The following is a 26,404-nucleotide window of genomic DNA, read 5'->3' on the forward strand; positions in this document are numbered from 1 at the left end:
GGCATTATACATTGCTGTTACTGAGGAATATGGGCAGAAATGACAACTAGTTTTCAGGCAAATATTAAACAAAACTGGGATTTTTCTTTACATTTTGTTTTGGTAAAATAATTGACATTTGCAAAAATATTTTTCCAGAATTTTTTGGGCAAAAAATTAAGAATAAAATATGAATTAGTGGTAACGTCCTGTGATGTTTGCTAAAGGTAATAGCATTCAAAAAATGAGACAATATGGTATCCTACATCAGTTTGGTGGTAGTGGTCAAACAACAACACCCTCCTTCCACCCCCTCGCTCCGATGACGACATTATCTTCAAGTGTCAAGTGACAATCCACATGGTGATAAAAAAGCTTTTTAATCCATTGACAAAGTATCCCCCACTGCCAAAGTCCCACACTTTGGCCCACTCAGGCTGCGTCTGGACAGTGTTGAAACCAAAGGAAGACCTAAAAAAAGGAGCCCCGCACTATTACCACCACCACCACTTGACCAGCGCCTGCTGATAATATCTGGCAGGGAGCAGCTTCGCAGAAGCATAAGAAGCACATGGAAAGACATTAAAGCCGCATCACTCTCTTGGCAAACTCGTAGCCGCCGAGTGCCGGTTGATGGTCGCTCCTTCTAATGGGTCCCACCGTCACCCCCACTCCACCCAAAAGCCATGGTGTCGCGTGAGATGACAGCCTGACAAATAATGCTGCTCTTCATCGTCAATACTATTAACAGTGGCCATAAAAAGTCTACACACCCCTGTCAAATATCAGGTTTTTGTGATCTACAAAATGACACCAAGATATTTAAATCCTTTAAATAGCTGTAACTTGAGGAACAGGCTGAGTTGGGTTCAATCAAAGACACTCGATTAATTCAATGCCACTGTTACAGATAAATATCAAATATCCATGAGTTAACACTTTCAACCCATTTAACATGAATTTGAATGTAATTGGTTAATTCTGAACACAGCCACATTCTGAGGGTATGCGAACTTGTGCAACCACAATATTCAACCTCCCGTTGAAAAAATATTTTGTTCAATGAATTGCACGAGTTACAGTCACATTAATGGTGGAAAATGTTTCGCAATGATTTATATTGGGCTCATATTTTCAAATCACGAAACCTTTTTTGGGGCAGAATTAGACGGATGGATTGTTCAAAACAGGCTGTAATGTTAGCTAAGAGGCTATAAATGAGACGACATCCTACATTAGCTTGTCAACAAAATGCATGTTCTCATTTTTGCAAGTGTATTATAATTCATGACAGCAGGGGGAGCTCGTGAGCAAAAAAATGTTTTTCCTCACTGTTACTTTAAAAACAAACCTCAAGTTTGAGCATAAATATTCTTTGTGGCCAGAAGGCTGCCGTGTTTATCCAAACTGGGAAATGCGCTTACAAGAGATGGTCCGGAAAAGGTTTTAAAGTATCTTGTGGTCTGCTCTCGCTGGGAGGGAGAAGCGAAGGAGGGGTTACGAACCGTGAGTTTCAACACAGCCTTTCCCCTGGAAAGCACATCCATCCCTCTCCATTTTCCTTCTGTTTACTTCCAGCCTCTTGAGTTTACATGCCAATTCCATTACAGGGATTAAAATAGTTTGTCCGTTCCGTCCGTAAACTTTTCTTGTCCGTTTTTTTATTTTTTTTATACCCCTCCTCTCTTGTCCTGAGCACGACTCGCAGAGGATGGATTAGAGGACAAGCCTTGCAAACACCAACCCAGCTGGGCGGGACTAAAAGGTGTGTTGTGACGTCTCTCCAGGGCTCCTTTGATTAAGAGGTGTGCTACAGGTGAGCGGCTTTGAGAGAGGTTTAGTGAAGAGTCGCGTGGAAGTGAAGTCACCCGATTCAAAGCAACAACGACCGAGGTGCATTCTGGTTCTCTCTCCTCCCCGTGCTTGCCGTGACAGAGATGCACCACTTGAGAAGAAAAAAACCTCCAAAAGGTCTCCTCAACAATCAAATATTTGAATTTCCCATGACTCCCTAGCGACACAGCTAGTCTAGGAGACGTCGCCGCAACTAGCAACTCAAGTTGCCATCAGGTCGCCAATTAGTCTCCACGCCAGTGAGATTGGAAAAATGACTCGTGAATGCAATGTAGCCTTTATGCTGTACAGCCTTTAATTCCAGTTCCCCTTACTATTACCTAAGATACATTATTCACCAAGAAGTCCAATCCAAAACGTATATAGGCGTGTCAGGCGATTGAAATGTTTGTATCGTAATTAATCACATGACTTCAATAGTTAACTCACGATTAATCACAAATTTTATATCGTTCTAAATGTACAATAAAATGTACAATAAGTTTTCATACTTTTGTTAACATAAAAGTGGAAAAAATGTTAAATACAAATATGGCTGCATCTTTTATAGTCATTGATACAGTACTTTCAGAATAATTCAGAAAATAGAGTCAAAATTACTGCGATTGGCTGGCAACCGGTCCAGGTTGTACCCCGCCTACTGCCCAAAGCCAGCTGAGATAGGCTCCAGCACCCCCCGCGACCCTTATGAGGAATAAGCGGTCAAGAAAATGGATGGATGGATGAGTTAAAATTAAAAAGATGTACTGAACTGTAAAAAAAAAACAAAAAAATGCGTGTGATATTGCGTTGGTCATTTTTTTTCTGCCATTAGATGGCATAATTGCATTTGCAAGACATTGATGACAGCTCAGTGCACATGTTAAGAGCTATCTAATCTTTAACATGAAGTAAGTTCTGCACATTCACTTCTGAACTTCTGCACATTTTTAAAATAGTAAAATACAACTTGACTCCAGTCTCCAAAAATATATGCATTGTGGATGTGTCTGCTGCATTGTGACGGTCATTACTCGTGCGTTGGAAAAAATTAGTGACGTTAAAGGAACTTTCATTAACTCAAAATTAACAAACTAATTTTGACACCCCAAGTATACTGTACAGACATGCACACCTAAAAAAAAATGCCTATACATACTGGTTATCACATATCAACACTTCATGGTTCTTATAGGGTCTGGTCCATAAATATTAGGGACATCATCGCAATTCTCGCGTTAGAGGTGGCGGTGCCATTTTTATTCTCAAATTGATGTAGATAAAGATTTAGACATGTATTTGACAAAATGTATTGGCCAAAATCACTTTTTTTCCCCCTTCAGGCGTATTGCATTTCCACTTTATCTGCTTTATTCCAGTGTTGTTAAAATATGCAAAATACCATGTAATACTGTATCTGTATTAACATTGCATTTTATTGTCTAACTTTATCCGAATGTAAGACATTAGTCTACTGCCAGTACTGTATCCTGTTTGATGAGGGCAAGCTGCAACAGTTCCCCATGCGACATGCCAGCATTTACTTATCAGGCTATAACAAATAGCTCCATCATTTTTATGTGACGTCTTATCAGGGCTTTTACATCTGCTGCTCTGAAAGTTGTCTCGATGCTTGTCTTTGACGCTTCTGCGGTGACGTCACATCTGATTCATCCCGTAAAGCATCGGCGGCGCCCTCTGCTTTGTGTTACAATAACAAGGTTTGATTACGTCTCATTGTTTGCTCGTACATGTCAGCGATGTGTTAAATTGCCTCCCCTTCAGTCAAAACAATTCGACCCAAACGTTTATAACGGCTCTAATTTCTGACATCGGCCAGAGCGAGCGTTGGATTATTTCACAATTTTCATCTGCTTTTCATTCTGCTTCCAATATGAAATCACGCAGGGAGCGTGACGAAAGACGAAAATTGAGGCGCGGGGTTTGGGGGGGGATCTGAATGTGAGGGCAGTGGACTCTGAGGTCTGTCGGCATGCTGTGATGGCCCCAAGTCGGGACTTGAAAGTGAAAAACGAGGTGTGGACCGCTAAAAATAAGCATGGAAGAACACACTTTTGGCAAAGACGTCCAATAGGACAATTTCTGCCATGAGGCGTCATGCAGAAGGCATGTGTCCTAAGGTGAAGAACCCTGAGTCACAAAGAACATCACGAAGTGATGGCACAGGTACTCACACTCTTGGGGATGTAACCATATCCAAACATTACAATACAATATCACGATATGAAGGTCACAATACGATAATTATCACGTTATTGTGGGAAGGTTGGTGATATAAGAAAACTCATACAAAAAAAAACACAATCTTGTGCTTTTGTACATAACAGCAATGCACATAAATAACATACAAGCTCTAATAAAACTTAAAATTGAGGCACTTACTGTACTTGCTAATGCATGCACACATTGAGTTCCTCCACATATTGATTGACTCGATTCACAAGCTTATTACGTTCCACTTCATTTAACAATTACCGTGGATGTTAAAAGGAAGGGCCAAAACATGCCTTGTGAAAATTAAACTGCACTAAAAAACTAGCCACCAGAGGGTGCTAGAACTACACAAATAGAAATCAACCTGACTTTTTTTTTCTAATAGATATATATTTTCAGAATTTATTTATTTATTCATTTTTAATGAATAATTATTAATTTATTTACCATCTTTTGTTAGGTTGTTTTGATCATGCAGGGCTTGTCTGCTACACCTTTGTACTTTTACTTAAGTAAAGGAGTTGAATCGGTACTTAGACTTTTACCACAACATTTCTTCAAACAAGTATCTGAAATGGTTCAACAACATGTAGACAGGAAATATCACAGTACTCAGGCTTAAATTCTTTATCCTCTGCACAGAAAAACTAATGAGTGTACTTCCGCACTAATAAGCTCCCAGGAGTTGAGGTGTTTTGCTATCCCACTTGAGCTCTAGGCAGGACTTGCACCACTGTAATATGATTGGCTACTATAAAGAGGCAAGGACTGCTTAGAAATCTAGTGGAATTCATATTAACGCCTTATTGAACTGCCTCCAGGTGGCCAAGGCAGGCACGTCAGAAGGAGCATCATTTAATCAAACGGTTTAATTATTTTTCATTCTATTTAATTATGAAATGATTGTGTTTTATAAAGCGCACTCTTATGCAGTGTTATTTTTCATAATTAAAATAAACATTACATTTTTTGTTGTTGTTTTTTGAAAGGCTGGAACTGATTAATGGCATTTCCATCGAGTTCAATGGAAAAGATGATTTGAGATTTTAATGTTTTAAGTTACAAGTGTGACCACAGAACAAATTAAACGAGTCTCAAGGCACCACTCTACTTAAAGAATTTACTTCAGTATACATAGTATTTGCTCATTCACACCACTTCCAATTATCTGCATGGCACGAGGGTTCAGCCCAGAGGCTAAAGCAAAAAAAAAAATCCCACCTGTCAGGTTGACTGAGATGCGAAATGATTCAATGAAAATGAATAATGACATGAAAGTAGGCCAGAGGGTACTGCTCATAGCGTTTTCATCCAGAGCGCTTCCAAGCCTTAATGGCTCGTCCGTCAACATGGTCCTGCTCAGGAGTGCTTATTCAAACCCGACAAGTGGAGCCAACAGCTGTAAATAATCTGCGACTTTCACACATCATCCTTCTGTTGTGATAGTTTGGCACACGTCCGCCTCGCATTGGGAAAGGGGAAAGTATCTTTCTCTGGCCGACGAGGTCTTGTAAATCACCGAGCATTGAGATTTTATGCGGACAATCGGGAATGAAAGGTTGTGAGAATGCGCTTGTAAAAATGAACGGATGGACAGATGGGTTGTCGGACGGATGAGTGGACCTCAAATGACGGTGGCATAGAGAGAGGATGTGGCGCTTTTTTAATTTCAGCAGAAAGATGCAACTCTTTTTAGTAGTCAGGAAAATGGATGGATGGATGGACAGTTCAAAGGTTGGATGGATGGGATGGATGGACAATTCGATGGATGGATGGATGGATGGATGGATGGATGGATGGATGGATGGATGATGAATGGATGGATGGACAGTTCAATAGAATGGTTGATGGGTGGGTGGGTGTGTGGTTGGATGGATGGATGGATGGATGGATGGATGGATGGATGGATGATGAATGGATGGATGGACAGTTCAATAGAATGGTTGATGGGTGGGTGGGTGTGTGGTTGGATGGATGGATGGATGGATGGACAGTTCGATGGATGAATGGAGGGACAGTTCGATGGATGGATGGATGGATGATGGATAATTCAATGGATAGTTCAATGGATGAATGATAGATGGACGGATAATTCGATGGATGGATGGATGGACAGTTCAAAGGTTGGATGGATGGACAATTCGATGGATGGATGGATGGATGGATGGATGGATGGATGGATGATGAATGGATGGACAGTTCAATAGAATGGTTAATGGGTGGGTGTGTGGTTGGATGGATGGACAGTTCGATGGATGAATGGAGGGACAGTTCGATGGATGGATGGATGGATGGATGGATGGATGGATGGATGGATGGATGGATGGATGATGGATAATTCAATGGATAGTTCAATGGATGAATGATAGATGGACGATAATTCGATGGATGGATGGATGGATGGATGATGGATAATTCAATGGATAGTTCAATGGATGAATGATAGATGGACGATAATTCGATGGATGGATGGATGGATGGATGGATGGACGGATGTAAATGGTTGAAAATGTGAATAGATGACAGACTATTGGATGGACAGGAGACTGGATGGACAGACAGATTGGACGCAAGGACAGATAGACAGAAACAAATAGTTGGATCGCCGGATGTACTGTACACATTGTTGAATGAACAGATTGCTGGATGACATATGAGGGGATGAATGGATGACAGGATACATGGATGGATGGATGACAGACTGTTGGTTGAACAAATGGATGAACGGACAGACTGGATGATTTTTGGATGCATGGACGGACAGACAGAATAGCTAACAGTAAATATTGTTGAATGAGATTGTTGGATGAATGATAATTTACATGCAAGGATGGACAGAATATTATTGGATAATTGAAGGATGGAAGAAAGGTTGTTAGATGGACAATTAAATGGAGTGCTGGACATTCAGCTATAAAGATAAAATATTTACCCCCAAAAAATTTACATAGTTGATCATTAAATACAATTATGTTTTGGACAATTAACATGAGAACAAAAAAAAAACTAGTGCGCTTTTAGGGGAGGGGCAAGGGTGTGTCGCGATGATGGTGGTGGTGGGGGGTTATTCAAGGTGTCTGAGACAGATGAGGGAGGAGGTGGGGGTCGCATGGAAGAAGCGAGAGGACGAGGAGGAGGAGAGGTGGGCAGGAAGGTTGAAATTGGGCGGATCCATAAAAAGTGCACGGGGCTTCGGATGCTGGCTCATTTCGGACACGTCCCTCCTGCGCACCGCCTCGTACTCTCTTTTTCCCGTCCCACCCCGCATCCATCCCTCCCTTCGGCCGAGGAGCCGCGCCGGCTGACCCGCTCGGAGCCCCTCGGACACCTTGGAAGGGATTTAATGAGCTGCGAAGACGCGCGATTTCACTTTAAGGCGCAGTTTTTATACCCTTGTTGACCATTCCTGGACTTTATGACTGCATCGCGTCAATCTTGATACTTGCTTGTTTGGACCTGGACCTCTTACTGATGGTGAGTCTCGCTACTTGTACGCTGACGCGTCCTCCACGGTGAGGCGTTCACGGACCGAACCAACCTGTTGCTTTGAGTGTTTCTAAATGAGTGAAAACGCCCAATTTAACTTTGGAGTTGGTGATGCAAAGTGAATGTTTCATATGACAACATTTGAGTGTGACGTTATCTGCCATTTGAAATGACTAACAAACTAATCAGTGGCATTTTTTACGCATGGATTGATGTCCGAATGACAGCGAAACGTCATTAATTGTTCACATAAGTCGCGCACATTGCGAAGCTGTTGTGCAACATCTGTTCTTTGTGAGCAACATATGAGGGTTGTTAAATTCTTCTTCTACGTCACCAAGTGTGGATGCATTTACGAATCGTGGAGTGTGCGACTGTGTGTAAAATGTCTCAATTGAGTGGAGTGAGGACAAAGGACACACACGCACACATTCATTGACAGACACACATGATGACGTGTAAGCAAGTTGCACTAACAACCAGCATGGGTTGGTTAAACCTGTGCATTTTTGTTATATAATAGTGGGTAGGGGCAGAAATGTGAAATAAGGACTACTTGTTTCTGTCTATAATTTATTTTCATTTTGAGTATTTGTGTCTAGAACAAACGGGGAAAAAAGGAGTATATTATTTAGTCATATATAAATCTTTTTTTCCTTCTAAATTTAAGAGTATGAAAGTGTAATTTTCTTTCCCGGGATCTGGCAGTATTTTTATTTGTTTATTTATTTTTTTCTAAATGTACTACGATTATTTCAGAAATATATTTTAACATGTTTTTTCTCAGTCTTGCTTATATTTTTTTCGGGGTTATTTAGTTTGTTTATTTATATAATTTTTGAAATGTTAGCGCATGTGTTATATTATTTTCTATTTTTTTAAACTTTCTAATTATATTGTCTAATTTGAGGAGCTTGGGTTTTATAAACATACACCTGTATACCTATATACAATATGTACTGAAATTCAAAACAAGCACCAACAAGTGTTTAATTATTTTTGTTCTACTTTAGAATTATTACAATGCATTGCTTTTAGATACATTTGTATCTTTTTGGCTCTGCAACCTATGCAATTCAGCTTATAGTTTGGTTTTAGAGCAGGGCTGGAATTTTTTTCACAAATTCTATACGGCCCTCAGAGGAATTTGTGAAAACTAAAATGGCCCCAGAAAGGCTAGCAGAGTCCATTTGATTTTTTTTTTTCAAAGGTTCACTAGCAACGTAAGCCAAAAAAACATGAAGATGGAACATTTTGTGATTTTTAAAAATCAGTCGGCCATATTTTACTCGTTAGCTGCTGATATCTGAAAGCTAAAACAATAAACAACATCAAAGCAAACAATGTTTGACTTTCTTGTAATGGCTTTGAAGTTTCCCTTTGATGTCCAATTACTACTGAAACAGAACAACAACAAAACCAAAGTGACATCAGTGCAACTACCGTACTAGAAGTAGTTAATATTTGCGGCCCTATCCCAACCCACTTCTGCTCCCGTGACTGTAAACCAATTAGGGACAACTGCAATGATAAAAATCAGAGGCTAAGCAATTGGTCAGCTTGCCCCACCAAAGTCAAATTCCTCAAGAAACGCATTATCTCTGCTTTAGTGAGAGAGACTCCTAATTGCGGCCTGCTCTTGGGTTTGTCGCCGCAAAATGTCCGCAGCTGGGCCATGTGTGCTGACGGCATAAAAATAACAATACTCGGTAACACATAAGTCATAAAATGGCATAGAAGCCAAGCACCTAATGGTCTTTCATCATCACTTTGTTACGGTTACAAGATGTTCTTATGGTCGCTGTTTTCAATTCACTGTAATGATGGGAGAGGCCCCCATCTCTCTCTCTCTCTCTCTCTCTCTCTCTCGCCCTGTACAATGAACGTTTGTTGTCACTGATGCACGCACACACGTTATTCCCACATACACACACACACACACCTCCCACCCCATGGGTAATAGAGCTGATCATGTTCCGAACCGTCCTCGCTCGCTCTGTTCTCACAAACATGCAATGGCTGCCGATTTCCCGCCAGTGCATGCGTGTGTATGCAACACCAACACACACACAGGATTTAGTGTCATGACTGAGCAAGCCGAGGGTCGATGGCGGGTCAAACACAAATGAAAAAAAAACAAAAAAGTATCCTTGAATGTACAGTGGAACCTTAATTGACAAGTTTGTTTCATTCCGTGAGCAAGCTTGTTAACTGAATTGATCATATCAAATTGATATCCTCCATTGAAATGAATTGAAATTCCAGCTCCCCCCTCCAAAAAACAACCCCACAATGTTTTTATTGAAAAACTGTAACATTATAAAAACACAAGAATGTAAAGAAAATTACGATATCAACTCTGTACCAGAGCTGTGTCCCTGTAATGTGGGCGTGGCCTAGTGAGTGACATCAGGCACATTGCCACTTAGACCAGATCTTAAGTTTTTAGCTGTTTATGTATATTCTTATTTTGCTTTCTATGTTTCACTCTATTGTTCAAAGTGCAAGTGAAAGTGCATTAGTGACTTTCTGGCTCCTTTTTTTCCACTTTCACTGAAGCCAGCTTGTAAAATAAAATTTTGACTCACAACAAGAAGCATAAAAATAATAATTAATCTGCTAAGTGACAGTCATTAGACAAAACGCTCGTAAATTGGGACGCTTGTAAGTCAACTTGACACTGTACATGCAAGAGTACAATAAACGATATTCGAAAAGAATTTCAGCGATGACGTGACTTGGTTGATCAATCTCAGCAGGTTTGATGTCCCAAAAAAAAATAAAAATAAAAAAAAAGAATGTAATGTGGGCTGTGATCTTGAGCGACTCAGTAGCATTCTTTTGCATGAAACCGTAGTTTAGAACATTTGGAGATTCTAAAAGTGTGGGGAAAACATTTCAATAGACAAATGTGAAATTATATGAAAAAGATTCCATTACACGATTCCATCAATTTGTGGTGTCTTAAAGCAAAATGTCGTTCACTCTTGTTGATGTGGTCTCAACGTCTATTCTTTATAGTAACAGACAACTGCTGTGTTTGGCTCAGAAAGCAACTTCTGTAAAACAAAAAGTTTTACATAAAAGTGTTCCTGCCAAATAAAGCTGGTAATAAACTGAAAATATAACTCGATTAACATCTGAAAGACAAAGAAAATTGTTTTTTCTTTATGTTTCAGCTAAACTTGATATTCATTGGCTATACCGTTGAACTAGTAATAAAAGTTCAGGGAAAAAATGGTATGCACTGCTTTGCTGCTACCAGCAGAGGTGCTGTTTCGACTAATTTCGTGTGTTGTCCAAAAAAAGACAACATCAGCAAAGGGACTTTTTGTGAACATTTTGTGAGTACTTAATTTTCATTCACAAAATTACAAATCTGAAATTATTAGAAAACCAAAGAACCTACTGGATTTTACATAAAATTGTCTGCAGCCAGGTCGACATCTCAATTGCCTTACCTGGATAAAGGTAAGGCAATAAATAACGGTTACATTTTATGATGATGATGATGATGATGATGATGATTAAAATAAGTGGATTGTCACTGTGTGTGATGTTACTGTAAATCAAAATGTTGAAAATATTGAGCTATTTCATGCCATCTATTTTTTCAATACATTTTAAAACAATCAAATAATCATTCACTTTCCTGCAAACTGTTTGGTTTTGGCTGACACCTTTGTGCAAGAACAGAAAAAGAAAAAAAATATATAAAAAGTGATTGTTGTATCTTTGCGTTTTTAGGTTTCGCACACAAAATAATCCGATTTTACGCATTTATTTACTACTATTATTAGCTTTGTGCAAGTAAAGACCAACAACATGTATTAAAAAAAATGTAGTCAAATTTGCATCCCTGGTTCATACAAATATATTCTTTTTATCCATGTATTTGGCTTCAGCATCTAAAATGGTGACCAAACACTAACGTCACTCGTGACTGTAACCTTAATAAACTATTTTACGATTGTGATTCAACAGTGGTGCATTTAATTACCCCCCCCACCAAAATAAAATACATTTTAAAAAAAAAACGAAAAAAAAAAAGAAAAAAAAAAAACGAGAAACACACCCAACACTGCTTTTCTCCTCTGTGCCAGACGGTAAATCAAAACCAGTATTCCACCTTACGACATAGTTTCACGCGCGTTGCCTCACTTGACAAGTCTATTAATACCACAGCAGATTTGTTTTCAATTTTTCTCTCAGAGAGGCCTGCTCCTAGACGTGTCATGCTTTTGATTAATTTCACACCCTGGAGATTCATGTTTGATTTGTAGATGATGCCCAAGCTTTGCTACGCTAAGTTTTCAAACAGCAAGGGATCATAGCAGTGCGAAATGATGTCAAAAGAAGTGACTTGTTTGGGGGAAAAGCGGATGGTGTAATGTTTTGTAGATATGTAAATTCTCTGCGTCACTACTAATGAGCCTAGCATTGAGGTATCGTACCACTTCAATACAGAATGGATCAGTTGCTTTGGTATACTTCATAAATATAGATGATTAAAATGAAATGAAAATAAAGTCAACCAAACCGTACTGATTGGTGGATTCTGTGCCTGGTCTGGAAGGGATAATAAGGTTGAATGTGCTCATGTGAATCTAATTTTGACCAAAAATTTGTATTATTATGTTGAATTGGTGCCAGAATGGGCACTTGCCCACAGCCTCGTATAAACAGGATGGTTTTATCTCTGCATTTCACAGTCAGCTGTTTGATTTGGGCCTTAAACTGGACCATTAAGATTCACAAGGCTAGTACAAACGTGAATTGTTTGCATTTTTATTTTGGCAGTTTTTCATTTTAATTAGTCATTAGCTTTATGAACAAGAACAGACGAAGCAGGATCATTTTAATTTTGTGCTTTTAAGATTTACACCTAGACGACTCAGTTTTTATGTATTTCTGATCATTAGCAATTGTAACAATGACTGCATATCAACCTGGTACAAAGTAGAAAGTTTTACCTTTGACTCACTGGCGACCCCTCACTGGAAAAAGCAAAAGTTACTTTTTATTCTTGTTCTTTGGAATTTAACCAGAGGTGGCAAACCAAGTAAAGTTTAAAAAAAAAAAAAAAAAAAAAAAACTGCCACAGTTTGGCTTTAGAGCTCTTTGTGCTAGCTAGCTAGCTCCCTAGCAGATACCCGAGCAACCATGGCGCTATAGCACCTGGGGCAAAAGCCAAACTGTGGCAGGGTTTTTACTATTTACCACCTCTGATTATTTAACAGATGCACAAGGACATTCAAAAAAATGTGATAAATGTCTGCAATTATGTGCTGTAATTAAGTTTACAAGTTCTTTGTGCGTCTGTCTCTTCCAGGAACAGGCTCACTCCTACGTTCTCCTGCAGCCGCCCAACGCCACCTAACATTTCCTGGAAGAACGCGTCCGCTGCCTGCTCCCAACAAACATGGACTGTTTTCCCATGCTTTATTTTCTCTCGGTAAGCAAGTGCCATGTGCCTTTGTTAAAGTCACCCATTTAAAATGTGCATGAATCTATTTTTAGTTTGGCTAGTGGCAAGAAGTTAAAAATTGGTCCTTCATTTGTCTAAAGTTCAAGACGTGAAATCCGGTCCTGACAAACCATCCAGAATTAAGTGGATGACAAAAATGTCATCCACTTAACTCAGACTAGACTAAAATCTATGGACATTTTAGTTCATGAACAAAGACGACATAAAAATGCTATGATTTTATAACAAAAAATTTGGGAAAAAATTTGTGGCTCTAAAAGCTATAATATTCCAACAATTACGTTAACCTGACCACTAACTAAGGCTGGCTAATTTACTAACTCGTAGCATGGAGCCATAGTCACCACTTGTTGATATACTGAAATTGTGTGTTGAAGTTGTTTTTCAACAAAAATGTGAGAGGAAATTAAATTAATTTCATGTGAAATAGTTTTAGATCAGATGGAAATTTTCTTTGTAAAAGGATAAAATGAATGTCCTGACTAAAATTATACTAACGTTTTTGTTGACTAAAACTATCCATCCATCCATCCATTTTCTTGACCGCTTATTCCTCACAAGAGTCGCGGGGGCTGCTGGCGCCTATCTCAGCTGGCTCTGGGCAGTAGGCGGGGGACACCCTGGACTGGTTGCCAACCAATCGCAGGGCACACAGAGACGAACAACCATCCACACTCACACGCACACCTCAGGACAATTCGGAGCGCCCAATTAACCTGCCATGCATGTCTTTGGAATGTGGGAGGAGACCGGAGTACCCGGAGAAGACCCACGCGGGCACGGGGAGAACATGCAAACTCCACCCAGGAAGGTCCGAGCCTGGACTCGAACCGGAGACCTCAGAACTGGGAAGCGGACGTGCTAACCACTCGACTACCGTGCCGCCCTGACTAAAACTAGACAAATATTATTACAGTATGTATTCTTTGGGCTAAAATGAAGACTAAAATGCTTGACTTAAAAGTTGACTAAATAAAAACGGGATGAGGTTGACTGAACTGAGACTAAATTTAAAAAAATGGTTGATAAAATTAACACTACTCTTCAGCCCGCCCAATACCAATCTTCAACCAAAACTGCTGAGCCAAATAATTAACCCAACCTTTGGTAGAAGTATCCCATTCCAAAAAAAATATGAAAAAAATCCCATCTAAAATTAGATTTGAGCTTACATATGAAGTATGTCACAAAGATAAAATGCAAGTGATATGAGAGGGTCTTCTTTACTGTAAACAAGCCAGACTGGATCATTCAAGCCAATTAAGTGGGCGTTTATGAAGTCCTGGGCGGGTCAAAGTTCGATTTCTAATCTTCTAACCTGTGTCCCGCCAGAGACATCATGATTCCTGGTAATCGAATGCTGATGGTCCTTTTCATATGCCAAGTCCTGCTGGGAGAGAGCAACCATGCCAGTCTGATACCTGAAGAAGGAAAAAAGAAAGTGCCGGGCCTGCAGGGTCGTTCGGACGCTCAGAGCCATGAAATGCTGCGGGACTTTGAGGCCACCCTGCTGCACATGTTCGGCCTCAAGAGGCGGCCCCGGCCCAGCCGCTCGGCCGCCGCCGTGCCGCGATACCTGCTGGACCTGTATCGGCTGCAGTCCGGCGAGGGAGAGGAGTCCGGGGCCGGCGACGGAATCGCCTTCGAGTACCCGGAAAGGTCGGCAAGCCGAGCCAACACTGTGAGGGGCTTCCACCATGAGGGTAAGGATGGTTGTGGAATGTGTTAATTCTGGAGAGTAAATTTGACTCTATTTAGAATCGGGCCAAATAAACTCTGTTTTGGAGTAATAATTACACGGAAGAGGGTAAAATAAAGAATTGAAGAAAAATAACTAAAATAAAACTCACTCCAGGGTTGAGGAACGAACCCACGACCTTCAGCTTGGGAGACACCCCATCTACTCCTTGAGCCACGCATCTCCTGCTGCGTGTTTTTATATTGCTTGTGTAAGCTGGAGTCTTCAGAACTCCAAAAGCAAAAATATTTTTGGTCTCATCTTGGATATAAGCAAACAGTAGGAGGGGCATAGCTCAGGTGGCAGTGTGGCAGTCATCCAAGATGAAGGTTGTGAGTTTGTTCCTCAACACTTGAGTGACTTTTTTTTTTTTTTTATTCTTTATTTTAATCTCTTCCAAGTATAAATATTACTCTAAAACTGAGTCGATTTAGTCCCACTCTAGAGTCAAATATACTCTACAGAATTTACTGTGTAGTAGGGAGTTGGGATTTCCTCAGAGTTGGCTAGCGCTGTAGCAGTAAAAATAAATAAATAAATAAATAAATAAATAAATAAACAATTGGAGGATGAGGGCTCCACCTGTCTCACTATAAGCAAAGATCTTTCAGGATGTAATCATCAAACAATGCCTGACAAGCTACAAAAATGTGCTAGAAAATCTCAAAACAAGGTCCTAGAATAAAGTGCTTGGTTAAAATCTTCAGGAAAATCCATATCATCTTCATATTATCCGTTTTTTTAATGGCAAAACCACGCCCAGAAAGATCAGCATTCCATCTTAAAAGGAGATGGGCTCGGCCTCATCTTAAATGTATATCACCGGTGTTTTGTGATCCATTACTTTATTTTTTAAAAAGTATATCCAAATTTAGCATTTTTTCCCTCACTTTTTCAAACCAAAAAGTTATTTTGTACATTTTTGGTGTAAAGACACCATTTTTTGTTCCATTTGTTGTCTTTACCTCAAGGTTTGGTCTGCTTTAAAGATCTCATTTTGTTTTAATAAATGTAACAGAGTCAATATGACTATAAAGTGCATTTGGTGTCCTTATCAGGATTACTGAGTCATCATGAGAATGTAGTAGAGTATGAAACTCTGAGGTCTTATCATAAGTGGCTAAACGTTTGCATGCATACCAGTATAAAGATAAGTTTCTTAAGATGTGTTTTCTTCTTTTTATACAATTCTTTTTTATCGAATGTAGGTTAGTTTGGCTTTTTCCACACACTGCTCTGCTAAATTGTTAAACATGGTTTTAATGTGCACACAAAGTTATTTGATAAAAAACAAGTAATCTTGATCAGTAATTCTATTTTAATAAACATACAGAACATTTTGCACGTGTCCCTGGAGTTGCTGTCCACCCTGTCATTATGGGGGAACTGTCATTTTAAGAAACCCTCTTATCTTTTTACTGACATTTAATGACATTTAGTGTCATTCTGCAGTGGAGGCTGAAACAGTGCCTCGTTTTTTAAGTGAAGGTCCACCGTGTGTTCATTAAATGCTAACATTAGCCAGATATGTCCACACTGTGATTGTCAACCCTGTCGCAAGCTCACTTATTTTGATTTGTGTAACTTCATTGCCTTGGTAATTCATTGAAAAAGAGTGTAGGAGCTTGACCAATTTTTGTGTGGGCAAGAAAAAAAAGAAAAAAAGAAAAAAAGAAAAGACCTTTTTTTTGGTTAAATCTCAAAGGTGCCTTATGGCGATAACGAGTCATGAATAATGGTACATATAAGTCTATACTACAGTTTGTTCAAGGTATAAACGGGTGCCACCTAAAATATGTGGAGGAAAATAACATTCATTCAAAGTTGAACTTAAAAGTCACCAAACATTCCCTGACTTGTTGTAAAATCATTTTAGTATCTCCAAATGTTGCGATGTATTCTTTTTAATCTCACAAAACAAACTTTCAGCTACTTTCTGTTCACTACCCATTAACAAGATTTGTTTGCCTTTGTTTTGATGCTCAGATAAAAAAAAAAAAAAAAGCTAAGTATTTTAGGAATAAATTTGTAAATGAAAGGTATAATACAGTGGCTGAATGGGAAAAAAAAGAAAATTCTCAAAATGAATCTGGTCCAGAAAGTAAGACAGTTTGCCGAAAGTATGCTTGAGTGCCGCCTAAAATATGCGCAAAAGATTAACCCCCTACCTGGCATTCACCCAGATTTGAATGTGAAAGTCACCAAACGCTGCCAGATGAGCTGCGAAAACCTGCTTGAAAAACTCAAGAACCTCATTGGACTAAACGGTTTGGTTAACAGCTTTAGCAAAAAGCCTACCTTCATATTACCGACGTCTACGTCTAACCGCATCCTGCAGGGAGCAACTCGGAAAACTGGACTGCAACTCTCCAGTTTATGTGGCGATGGACTTTTTTTTTTTTTTTTCCCTCTAGAAAAAAAAAAGGACCTTCCTCAACATGCAATTATCTTTAATGCTACTCTGCCGCGTTCTAAATAAAGACAGCCACTGCTAACAATGTGGGTGCCCGAGAGCAGAGGGATGGAAAAAAGTGCTTCAGAGGCCCGTGCGACGCAGGGGACGGGACGTAGTTGCGGTGACCAAGGCGGGCGGCTTTCGATTAATGTTGAAGGCACTCGTGGTTGACTGAGCTGCTGGAGGTAAACTGTGGTTGGAAAGCTTTAAACCAGTCGGGTAAATCCTTAAGGGTCAAGGAACGAATGATCCAAAGGGGAAACAAGTGTGTTGATCTTAGAAACATAAACGTGTACTGCACATACAAAAGTGAGAACACCTCTCACAGTTCTGCAGATATTTAATTATACGTTTTCATGGGACAACGCTGAAGAGATGACACTTTGACGCAATGAAAAGTAGTGTATAGCTTATATAACTGTGAAAATTTATTGGTCTATCAAAATAACTCAAAATATAGCCGTTTATAGCAAAACCCCTGGCAACAAAAGTGAAAATGTCCAAATTGAGCAGTTAGTCGTTTTTAAGTTTTCCCTCACCAGTGTCATGTGACTCGTTAGTGTGATAGAAATATGCCGGGTTTACTCACTTTTTGAGATACTGTGTAAGTATAAAAAGTAGGGGTGTGAATTGCCTCGTACCTGACGATTCGATTCGTATCACGATTCACAGGTCACGATTCGATTCGATACCGATTAATCCCGATACGGATTTATAAGTCGATTGTTGCGATTTTTTTTCATTCAAATTTAGAAAATACTAATCAGTAAGCTTGTAGAGTGTAAGATTTATATGAAAATGTATTATTTATTTATCTGAAATTTCAGTCTTATAGAGGTTGTAATCTGTTTCATGTTTAAACAGCATTAAAATAAAATATTAAGGCTTAATGTTCCGTTCATATAACATTCTTCCATGCTTAAGGTGTGAATCCTAAAAAAAAAAATAAAAAAATAAAAAATAAAAAAATAAAAAAATCGATTTTGCCTATTATTGAATCGATTCGAGAATCGCGCGATGTAGTATCGCGATATATCGCCGAATCGATTTTTTTTTAACACCCCTAATAAAAAGATAGTAAAAAGTATGCAAATCTCCCTGAGAAAATATGCTAACTTCTACCAAAATAAGGCAGGTAAACTTTAGCTATAGAAAATAATCAGGTATATATAATATTTAGCGGAAATTGAATTTGAAATTCAATGGATATCAGGTGAAAATATATGTACATGTAATGTAATGCATGTCAGAAGAGTTTATACTACACAGTCTAAGAATTTATTTATTTATTTATTTATTTATTTATTTATTTTAAGGCTCTAAACTATGTTCATAACATGCTTGGAGTTTATTTGATTGGGAGTGCTCACTTTCAGGTCTCCTTCATTGTGCGATTTTTCATTTCATCCATCCACTTCATTCTCCGGGAACATCCGACTCAGCTGATTTAAAATAAATAAATAATAATAATAATAATACACTGACAAATACATTTCAAGCGAACAACCAGCAGTGCAGAGCTAATCAGAACCACAGCGAGTTTTAATAATCAGAACCACCTGGGTAAGATTAGGTTCTGGGTGCGAAATAACAGGCGTGGATTGCGCAGGAAAATAGTAGACACAACATTCCTTCCCCACCCCCCACCTCAACAACGGCGATCTCGCCAGAAATGTGCAGAGTGAGCGCGGAACAGGGAGCCTCCACTGTGTTTATACTGTAGCTGTGGTACGTTAATCACCACCCTCTTCGGGATGCGTGTTTCAGCAAAGTGCCCAGAGAAAGGCAAACGAGTCCACGAGTTACTTTGGGAAAAGAAGTAGCCTACACAGTTGTTAGCTTGGCTTGCAAGTTGAATTCATTTCGGTGAGCAAGCTCATAACAAAGTTTGTTTGCATTTTTAATCAAGTTTCTCCTTTGAAATGAACGGGATTTGAGTCATTAGCCTACATGCACTTGGAAATTTTAAAAACTGACGGAATACGATCGTTACTTCTTCTTTGTTAGTTGTCAACCACTTATAATGTGCATTGTTGCCACCTAGAGGTGTGGAGTGGAACATTATCAAAGCTTATTTTGGAACATTCACATTGTCAAGTGCTTTATGTTTGTGCGAGTGCTATTTCTTGTTTGGCAGCTGTCAATAACTTTTCAATGTACAAAACACAGAGAGGATTGGAGTTAATGCTAACTATGAACTGTTGTAACTGAAAAAATGTTCATAACTGCCTATAGATTCAGGCCTAGAGTGAGTAATCGACAAATTGTGGTGAATTCCCGCTGGGCCAGGGTGCTATATGGACTACCCGGGTCACTATTACCGAAAGCCCAACGATCCATTTTGAAATCTGCAAATATAGTGCATCCACGATTACTATCACGTATTGTACAAATGTATTACTACTACCATGCAAAGACAAGTAGACATAGAGAAACAACAGCACTGTACTGTAACTATATTAAACCCTGTCTACAAAATAAAACATTAAAAAGGCGTAGTGATATTGAATCGATTTTCCTTTGAGCCTGATATCGATTAAAAAAACATGAATCGATTATTTTAATATCTCATTTTCCCATACATTCTTAAGAAAACAGATTTTTACAAGCCAAATTTTTTGTATCTTACTATTTTCCAGAAATTGATTGTTTTTTAAATGTTAAAATTGAAGATATAAATACAAATTTTTCATAGAAACGTATGCAAAACTGAGTCAGTTGCTGGATAGATGAACACAAGTAAAAGTAAGCTCATGAGTCTTCTTCGCCTGAAGACTTCCATACATTTACCCGCCGCTCTTATGAATCGCTCCCCTTAGTGGCCCGCCAAGTAATTGCTCAATAAGTAATGAACAATGGAGCCATTATAGTGGCTGAATATTAATTACAAATATCGCGATACTTGCATAGACGTATCGATAATCTATCAGGAGACAAAGTATCACGATTTATCGCAATATCTTTATAACGTCACTCCTAGTCCCTAACACATGCGAATAGCGGGAGTCGACTTTAAATTCCTAACAACTTTCATCTTGTTCCCTTTCAGAGCACATGGAGAGAGTGCACGAGTTGGATGACGGTGAGGCCACGCCCTTTCGTTTCCTGTTCAACCTCAGCAGCATTCCCGAGGACGAGCTGCTCTCCTCGGCTGAACTGCGCATCTACCGACATCAGATAGCCGAAGCGGTCGGCGGCGACGACGACAAGACGGGCCTCCATCGGATCAACGTGTACGAGGTGCTGAAGGCGCCGCGGCCCGGCCAGCTCATTACGCAGCTCCTGGACACGCGGCTGGTGCGGCACAACACGTCGCGCTGGGAGAGCTTCGACGTCAGCCCCGCCGTTTTGCGCTGGACTCGCGAGCGCCGCCCCAACCACGGACTGGCCGTCGAGGTCCTGCACCTAGACGAGACGCCGCGCCACAGGGGGGAGCACGTCCGCGTCAGCCGCTCGCTCCACCGGGAGCCCGGCGAGGACTGGGAGCAGCTGCGCCCCCTCTTGGTGACGTTCGGCCACGACGGCAAAGGTCACCCGTTGACCAAGCGGACCAAGCGCAGCCCCAAGCCGCGGGGACGGAAGCGCAACCGCAACTGCCGGCGCCACGCGCTCTACGTCGACTTCAGCGACGTGGGCTGGAATGACTGGATAGTGGCGCCCCCTGGCTACCAGGCCTACTATTGCCACGGGGAGTGTCCCTTCCCGCTGGCGGACCACCTCAACTCCACCAACCACGCCATTGTTCAGACACTAGTGAACTCTGTGAACAACAACATTCCCAAAGCCTGCTGCGTGCCCACCGAGCTCAGCGCCATCTCCATGCTCTACTTGGATGAAAACGACAAGGTGGTGCTGAAAAACTACCAGGAAATGGTGGTGGAGGGCTGCGGCTGCCGCTAAAGCGCAAGCTAACCCGGCTAACTTGGACAAAACAAATCGCTACAAAAAAAATTCACGTGGACGCTTATTTATAACTTTTACGTTGAGGTGTACGTTTGTCTCACTTTTTTTGTTTCTTTGATAATATGATCATATATTTTGACAAAATATATATATATTTATATCGACATATTAAAAAATAAATTGAGTCCTTATTTTAACATTGAAAAAAAAGCTGTACAACTTTTCATCATGTACATTAGATTGTATACGTTTTTTATTGATAAAATAGTAAAGATGAAAAAAAAGAATCAAAGGAGTTTATTTACTGGTAATATTTATTGTTTTCACCATCATGTGCATTTTTTTCCTAAAGAACATTTTGAGAAGACCCATATTAGAATCCTACAATGAAAAACATATTTCCGAATTTATTCATTTTTTTTCTTTTAAAAACATACTAAAAAATGTGGCACTGCACTGAAAAACCTGACATGCCAAATTTTGTGAATTTTGATCCAAAACACAAAGGAAAGTTTTTTGTTTTGTTTTTTTAAAAATCACATATTTGGAGATTGACATTTATTTTTTCTAGGGGTGTCAAAATTAGTGCGTTAATTATGAGTTAATTTAAAGTTCCTTTAATTTAGTGGCAATTCTTTCAACACATGATGACCGCCCCTTATTTGGAAAGCCTGTACTGGGGAACTTCCAGTCACAATGCAGCACATATGTCCATGTAAAAATTTAGCAGTAATACATTTAATACTAATGCATATATTTGTGGAGACTGGGGTCAAGTTGTATCTTACAATTTTAAAAATGTGCAGAACTTCACAAGTTACTTCATGTTAAAGATTAGCTAGCTCTTAATATGAAAAGAAAAATGCACTGAGCTGTCACCAACATCTTACAAATGCAATTATGCTATCTAGTGGCAGACAAATAATCTAAACTCAAATTAATATTACACTTATTTTTTACAGTACAGTACAGTACATCTTTTTTAATTTTAGCTCAATTTTATGATTTACTGTATCAATGATTAAAAGATGCAGCCATATTTCTATTAGTTTCACATTTGTCCCACGTTTATGTTAACAAGAGTGACAACTTAGAAATTCTTATACTTCGATATAAAATTTGCGATTAATTGTGAGTTCACTACGTCATGCAATTAATTACGATTAAAAATGTTAATCTTCTAACATCCCTAATTTTTTCCTTGTGCTGTGACAATATATTTTATTATACTGTATATGATTGAATGCTAAAGAAAACAATCAAAAAGCGATTTGCCAAGAAATTGTGTGCCTGTTTGATGATCGCTTACAGCTACTTTTTTATTTCCTATCCCCTCTTCAATAATTCACATTTCATGAAGTCCCATTTTTCCTTCCCTTATCGACATTGTACCCGCCCCCCACTCTCTTCCTACTCCAATCCCCGCGTTAGGGACATGATTGCGGACGATGTGTCCCGGGCTGACGTGATCCTCTGAAGAATCAAAAGGTTAGACGCTCTGTCTCCTGCCTTTGTCTCGTGCCGGCAACAGCAAAGACGCCTGTCTCCAACCTGTGCCCCCATCACACAATGGGCCCTCGACATCACTTATTTACAAGCCGACGGCTGGCCCAAATTATATGATAATGTTTGCAGAGAGCAGCTCCTTTGAACTGCTGCTGGAAAAGGGGGGGCTAATGGGGTTGGGGGGGTGGTACACTGCCGGCAGCTCTGCATTGTTTTGAAGTGGGGTCGTGTACATCATGTCATCGGCCACCGCTTCACTTTGTTTTGATCACCAACCAACCACTCACTGAAATGCGTGAGAATACCAATACATACTCAACACTTTTTACAGAACTTTTGAAACAAAATTTGCATAATTACCATTAATAATGTTCACAAGTTTTATTTTGAACACACTACTGGAGCATTTGAGAGAGAGGACAAAATGTTAAGAATAATACATTAAATTTACAAAAACTATTTTATAAAAATGTCTAAAAATAATACAATAGTGCTTTATCTACACCATCTGGTGCCCAAAGCCGTACAAAGCCTCGCATTCACATACCAGTGGTTGGGTGCTGTGATGCAAATCTGAGTTCAGTGACTTGCTCAAGGACACGTCGACATGTTCACAAGGGCTGAAGATCGAAGTCACAATCTCATGGTTGGGAGACCACTCTACCACTGAGCCATGCCGCTCCCGATACTGTCAATTAAAATACAGCAATGAGTTGCTGAAATCCAAATAAAACGTAAGGAAGTCCTGGTATTACTGCAGTGAAAAGATAACGATAATCTCTCCAAAATTTATGATTTGAAGTTTTCTTTCTTTTTTTTGTGCTGAAATTGGATAAAAATATGAACTCACAAAATATGTTAATACTAGATTTTCATTAGATAACAACATCTTAATGTGAACACATGCCATTGCCCAAGAAAAGCAGAATCTGTGGAAAGTTTGCGGGGCTTTCTTTTAAATCAAGTACTGTATGTGAACCCTTAATAATAACCTGGATTTCTGCATAAATTGGTCATAAAAATGTGATGTGATCTTCAAGTTACAGCAATAGAAAAACGTATCGGTCTTAAATAAATACCACAGAAATAATTATGTTTTCATTTTATTTTAGCAGGTTAAAAAATGTATGCGGGCCGCTGAACTAATGACTTCTGCAAGAGCTAATTGGCGTCAGCCAACCTAGAGTGCAATCAATGTGACAAGATTGGAGGTGTTGGTTAAAGCTGTCCTACCCAATAAAAGCAAACCTCAGTTTGCGATGCTCAATAAGCATTGTCTGTTGCACACCAAAGAGCTCTCAGAAGAATTTCTACAAATGGAGGAAGTTCAACAGTCTTGCTACGCTGGTAGTCGTGAAAAGACTGTTCAATGAGATGAAGAATCCCCAAGCGTGTCGGCGAAAGACTTTAAAAAATATATATCACAGTACATGGAGGAACATTCTACATGAACATTTAAATATCTAAAAATTAAAACAAACAGCAACTTAACAGTATGAAATGATTGCATAATTAAAGTGGAATCTCTGTAACGATGTAAAAAAAAAAAAAAAAAAAAAAGATTCCAAGATTATTCTCAATGATATCTAATCTACCACTTTACTGTCTTCTACATTAAATGCATTACTGACATTAAATTTAGTTAATACGTGACGAACTATTGATGGATGTCAAGCTAATTTAGCTAGCTTATCTTCACAGTTCACTCGGCTAGCTTACCTGCATCTGACAGATGATGGCAAATGTCATAGCTGCTGTGTTTCTTATCATTGAGTTTTAAACCTTTCAAGTTGCTCTTGTATATTTATTGGATTCATCAAAATATAATGCTGGAATCTTACTCTGTGACACTTGCTCAACGAATCAGCCTTTGAATCGAAGTTTTTGCCAAGCAAGTCATAGAATTTGTTACATACCGACTCAAGTCTCCCAACTCTGCAGTATGGCAGTACAAGATGGTTTGGGGACGCTTTGTCACTTCAGGACCTGGACTGGATCAACAACTGAAAATTTCTCAGTTGTTCATAACATCTGATTGCCAGTTGAAGGTTGGCAGAAGATACAGTAAGTGATGCAGCAGGCCCGAAACCAAAGGACAGAATTAAATCAACAACTGAATGACTTCAGCAGAAGAAAGTACACAAGAATATGACCGAACTGAGAAAGTTTTGTCAAAAATGTAAAAGGTTCAACATTCTTTCTGACAGTTGTGCAGTTTGGATCTGCAACTACAGAAAACATTTGGTTGAGGTAATTGCTGTTAAGAGGCTCACATCCAAAGATGCATACGCTTTTTCCACACAACACCGTGAATGTCACAAAAACTTGTTACGAGGAGGTCTTAAAATAAGTTTTTACAGCTAAAAATTCTCTTAAAACGTATAACTATGGGATCAAACAGAGACTCTTACAGCACTTTGCCTTATTGTGGATGAAAATCTACAAAGTTTAGGATTTACAAACTAAGTGAGAAATAAGAGACAAATTATCTTAAAACAATATTAATAATCTTGGAAATTCTGCTCTTGCATATTATATTATTCTCAAAACAAGATCATTAAGACTGTATGGCTTGATATAAGAGCGCCAAGGTTAGCTGATTATTGCAGTGTGCTGTGAAAATTGTGTGTATAATAAAAACATGAAGACATAATTATTTGTGTGGTATGATCTTAAGCAGACAGTATTTTTCTCTTGTTGCAACTAACATGTGATGATGAATTTATGAAAAATACAAGTGACCCCACAGGAGTCACATACATTTTAGACATGTTAAAAAGATATTTTTGTCAAAAGCAACAAAATATGTTGAGTTTTAGGTAAAAAAATGTAAATTGACAACATTTAAAGCATGGAAACAATGTACAGTATCTCCAAATTCCAAAAGCAACATAACATTGTGCTTTGGTAAAATAAAAACACACACAATTTAAAACATTAAAAGCATACATCTCAATCTTTACATGTACTAAAATTTATTGAACACTGAAACATTTTCATTTTATTTTATTAGATTTTTTAATGAGAGCTCAGTATTTTTTATTCTGCAGCATTCCCACGTCAACGTCATCATCGTCGCTCTCTCTTTTTTTTCTTCTTTTTTTTTTAATGGTTTTATTCAGTAGACGGTTTGTCCTTTTTTTGTTTGAGTACTTTTGTGGTGGGTTTGAGAGAGAAAAAAAAAAAAGAATTTTGCTCCACATTAAGTTGCAAAGTGCATTTAACGTCGCACATCCATGTTTTCTCCTGTCACTAGAGAGATGCAAATTATTTCACTGACAGGCTTTTGTCAATGAGTTGAGTTTTGCTAATACCAAGCTATGTTTGTTAGATTTTACACCTAGAGCACATGCAGGGAGTCTCTAGGGTGGGGGCTGGGGGCGGGGGGCATCTAATGGCCACTGGGCGTCCCTTTGATGCCTTGCATATCAGTGTCAAAATGAGAGAAAAAGGAGGGAGAAGAAGAAGAAGAATTTCATTTTGAAGTGGCTAAAGGCCGAAGGAAGGAAAAAAAAAAGTGGGAGGAGGAACATACATGGTAATGTGTCCGGGAACAAGCTCGGCATTTGGAGCAGTTGGGTGGTTGACAGTGCAATTACAACATTTCAAATGCTCCCCCCAAGCCCTCCAACCCCTGAAGTGGCGATAACATCAGCTAGTTATGGTAATTGTCTGCCTGTTCATTATCCTGCTACTCCGCACACAAAGACGACATGCATGTTCATTTCAAAGCCCGGAGTGGGAAGTTTATGTAAGATCATTGAGTTTACCAAATGCAGGT

At 39.2% G+C, this 26,404-nt stretch overlaps 1 protein-coding gene and 1 long non-coding RNA gene across 3 annotated transcripts in view; one reads left to right on the top strand and one right to left on the bottom strand.

Moving 5' to 3' along the window:
- The window catches only part of LOC144031996 (uncharacterized), a 45,210-nt gene that overhangs the window by 10,759 nt on the left and 8,047 nt on the right, over nt 1-26,404 (bottom strand). The window lies entirely within an intron of this gene.
- On the top strand, nt 7,261-21,276 carry bmp4 (bone morphogenetic protein 4). The gene is made up of 4 exons (XM_077539576.1): nt 7,261-7,521; nt 12,866-12,988; nt 14,354-14,724; nt 20,264-21,276. The coding sequence occupies exons 3-4, from the start codon at nt 14,361-14,363 to the stop codon at nt 21,112-21,114; spliced, it is 1,215 nt and encodes a 404-aa protein (XP_077395702.1). The 5' UTR covers nt 7,261-7,521; nt 12,866-12,988; nt 14,354-14,360; the 3' UTR covers nt 21,115-21,276.

The sequence above is a fragment of the Festucalex cinctus genome, chromosome 12 (genome assembly GCF_051991245.1).
Source record: "Festucalex cinctus isolate MCC-2025b chromosome 12, RoL_Fcin_1.0, whole genome shotgun sequence".
NCBI lineage: Eukaryota > Metazoa > Chordata > Actinopteri > Syngnathiformes > Syngnathidae > Festucalex > Festucalex cinctus.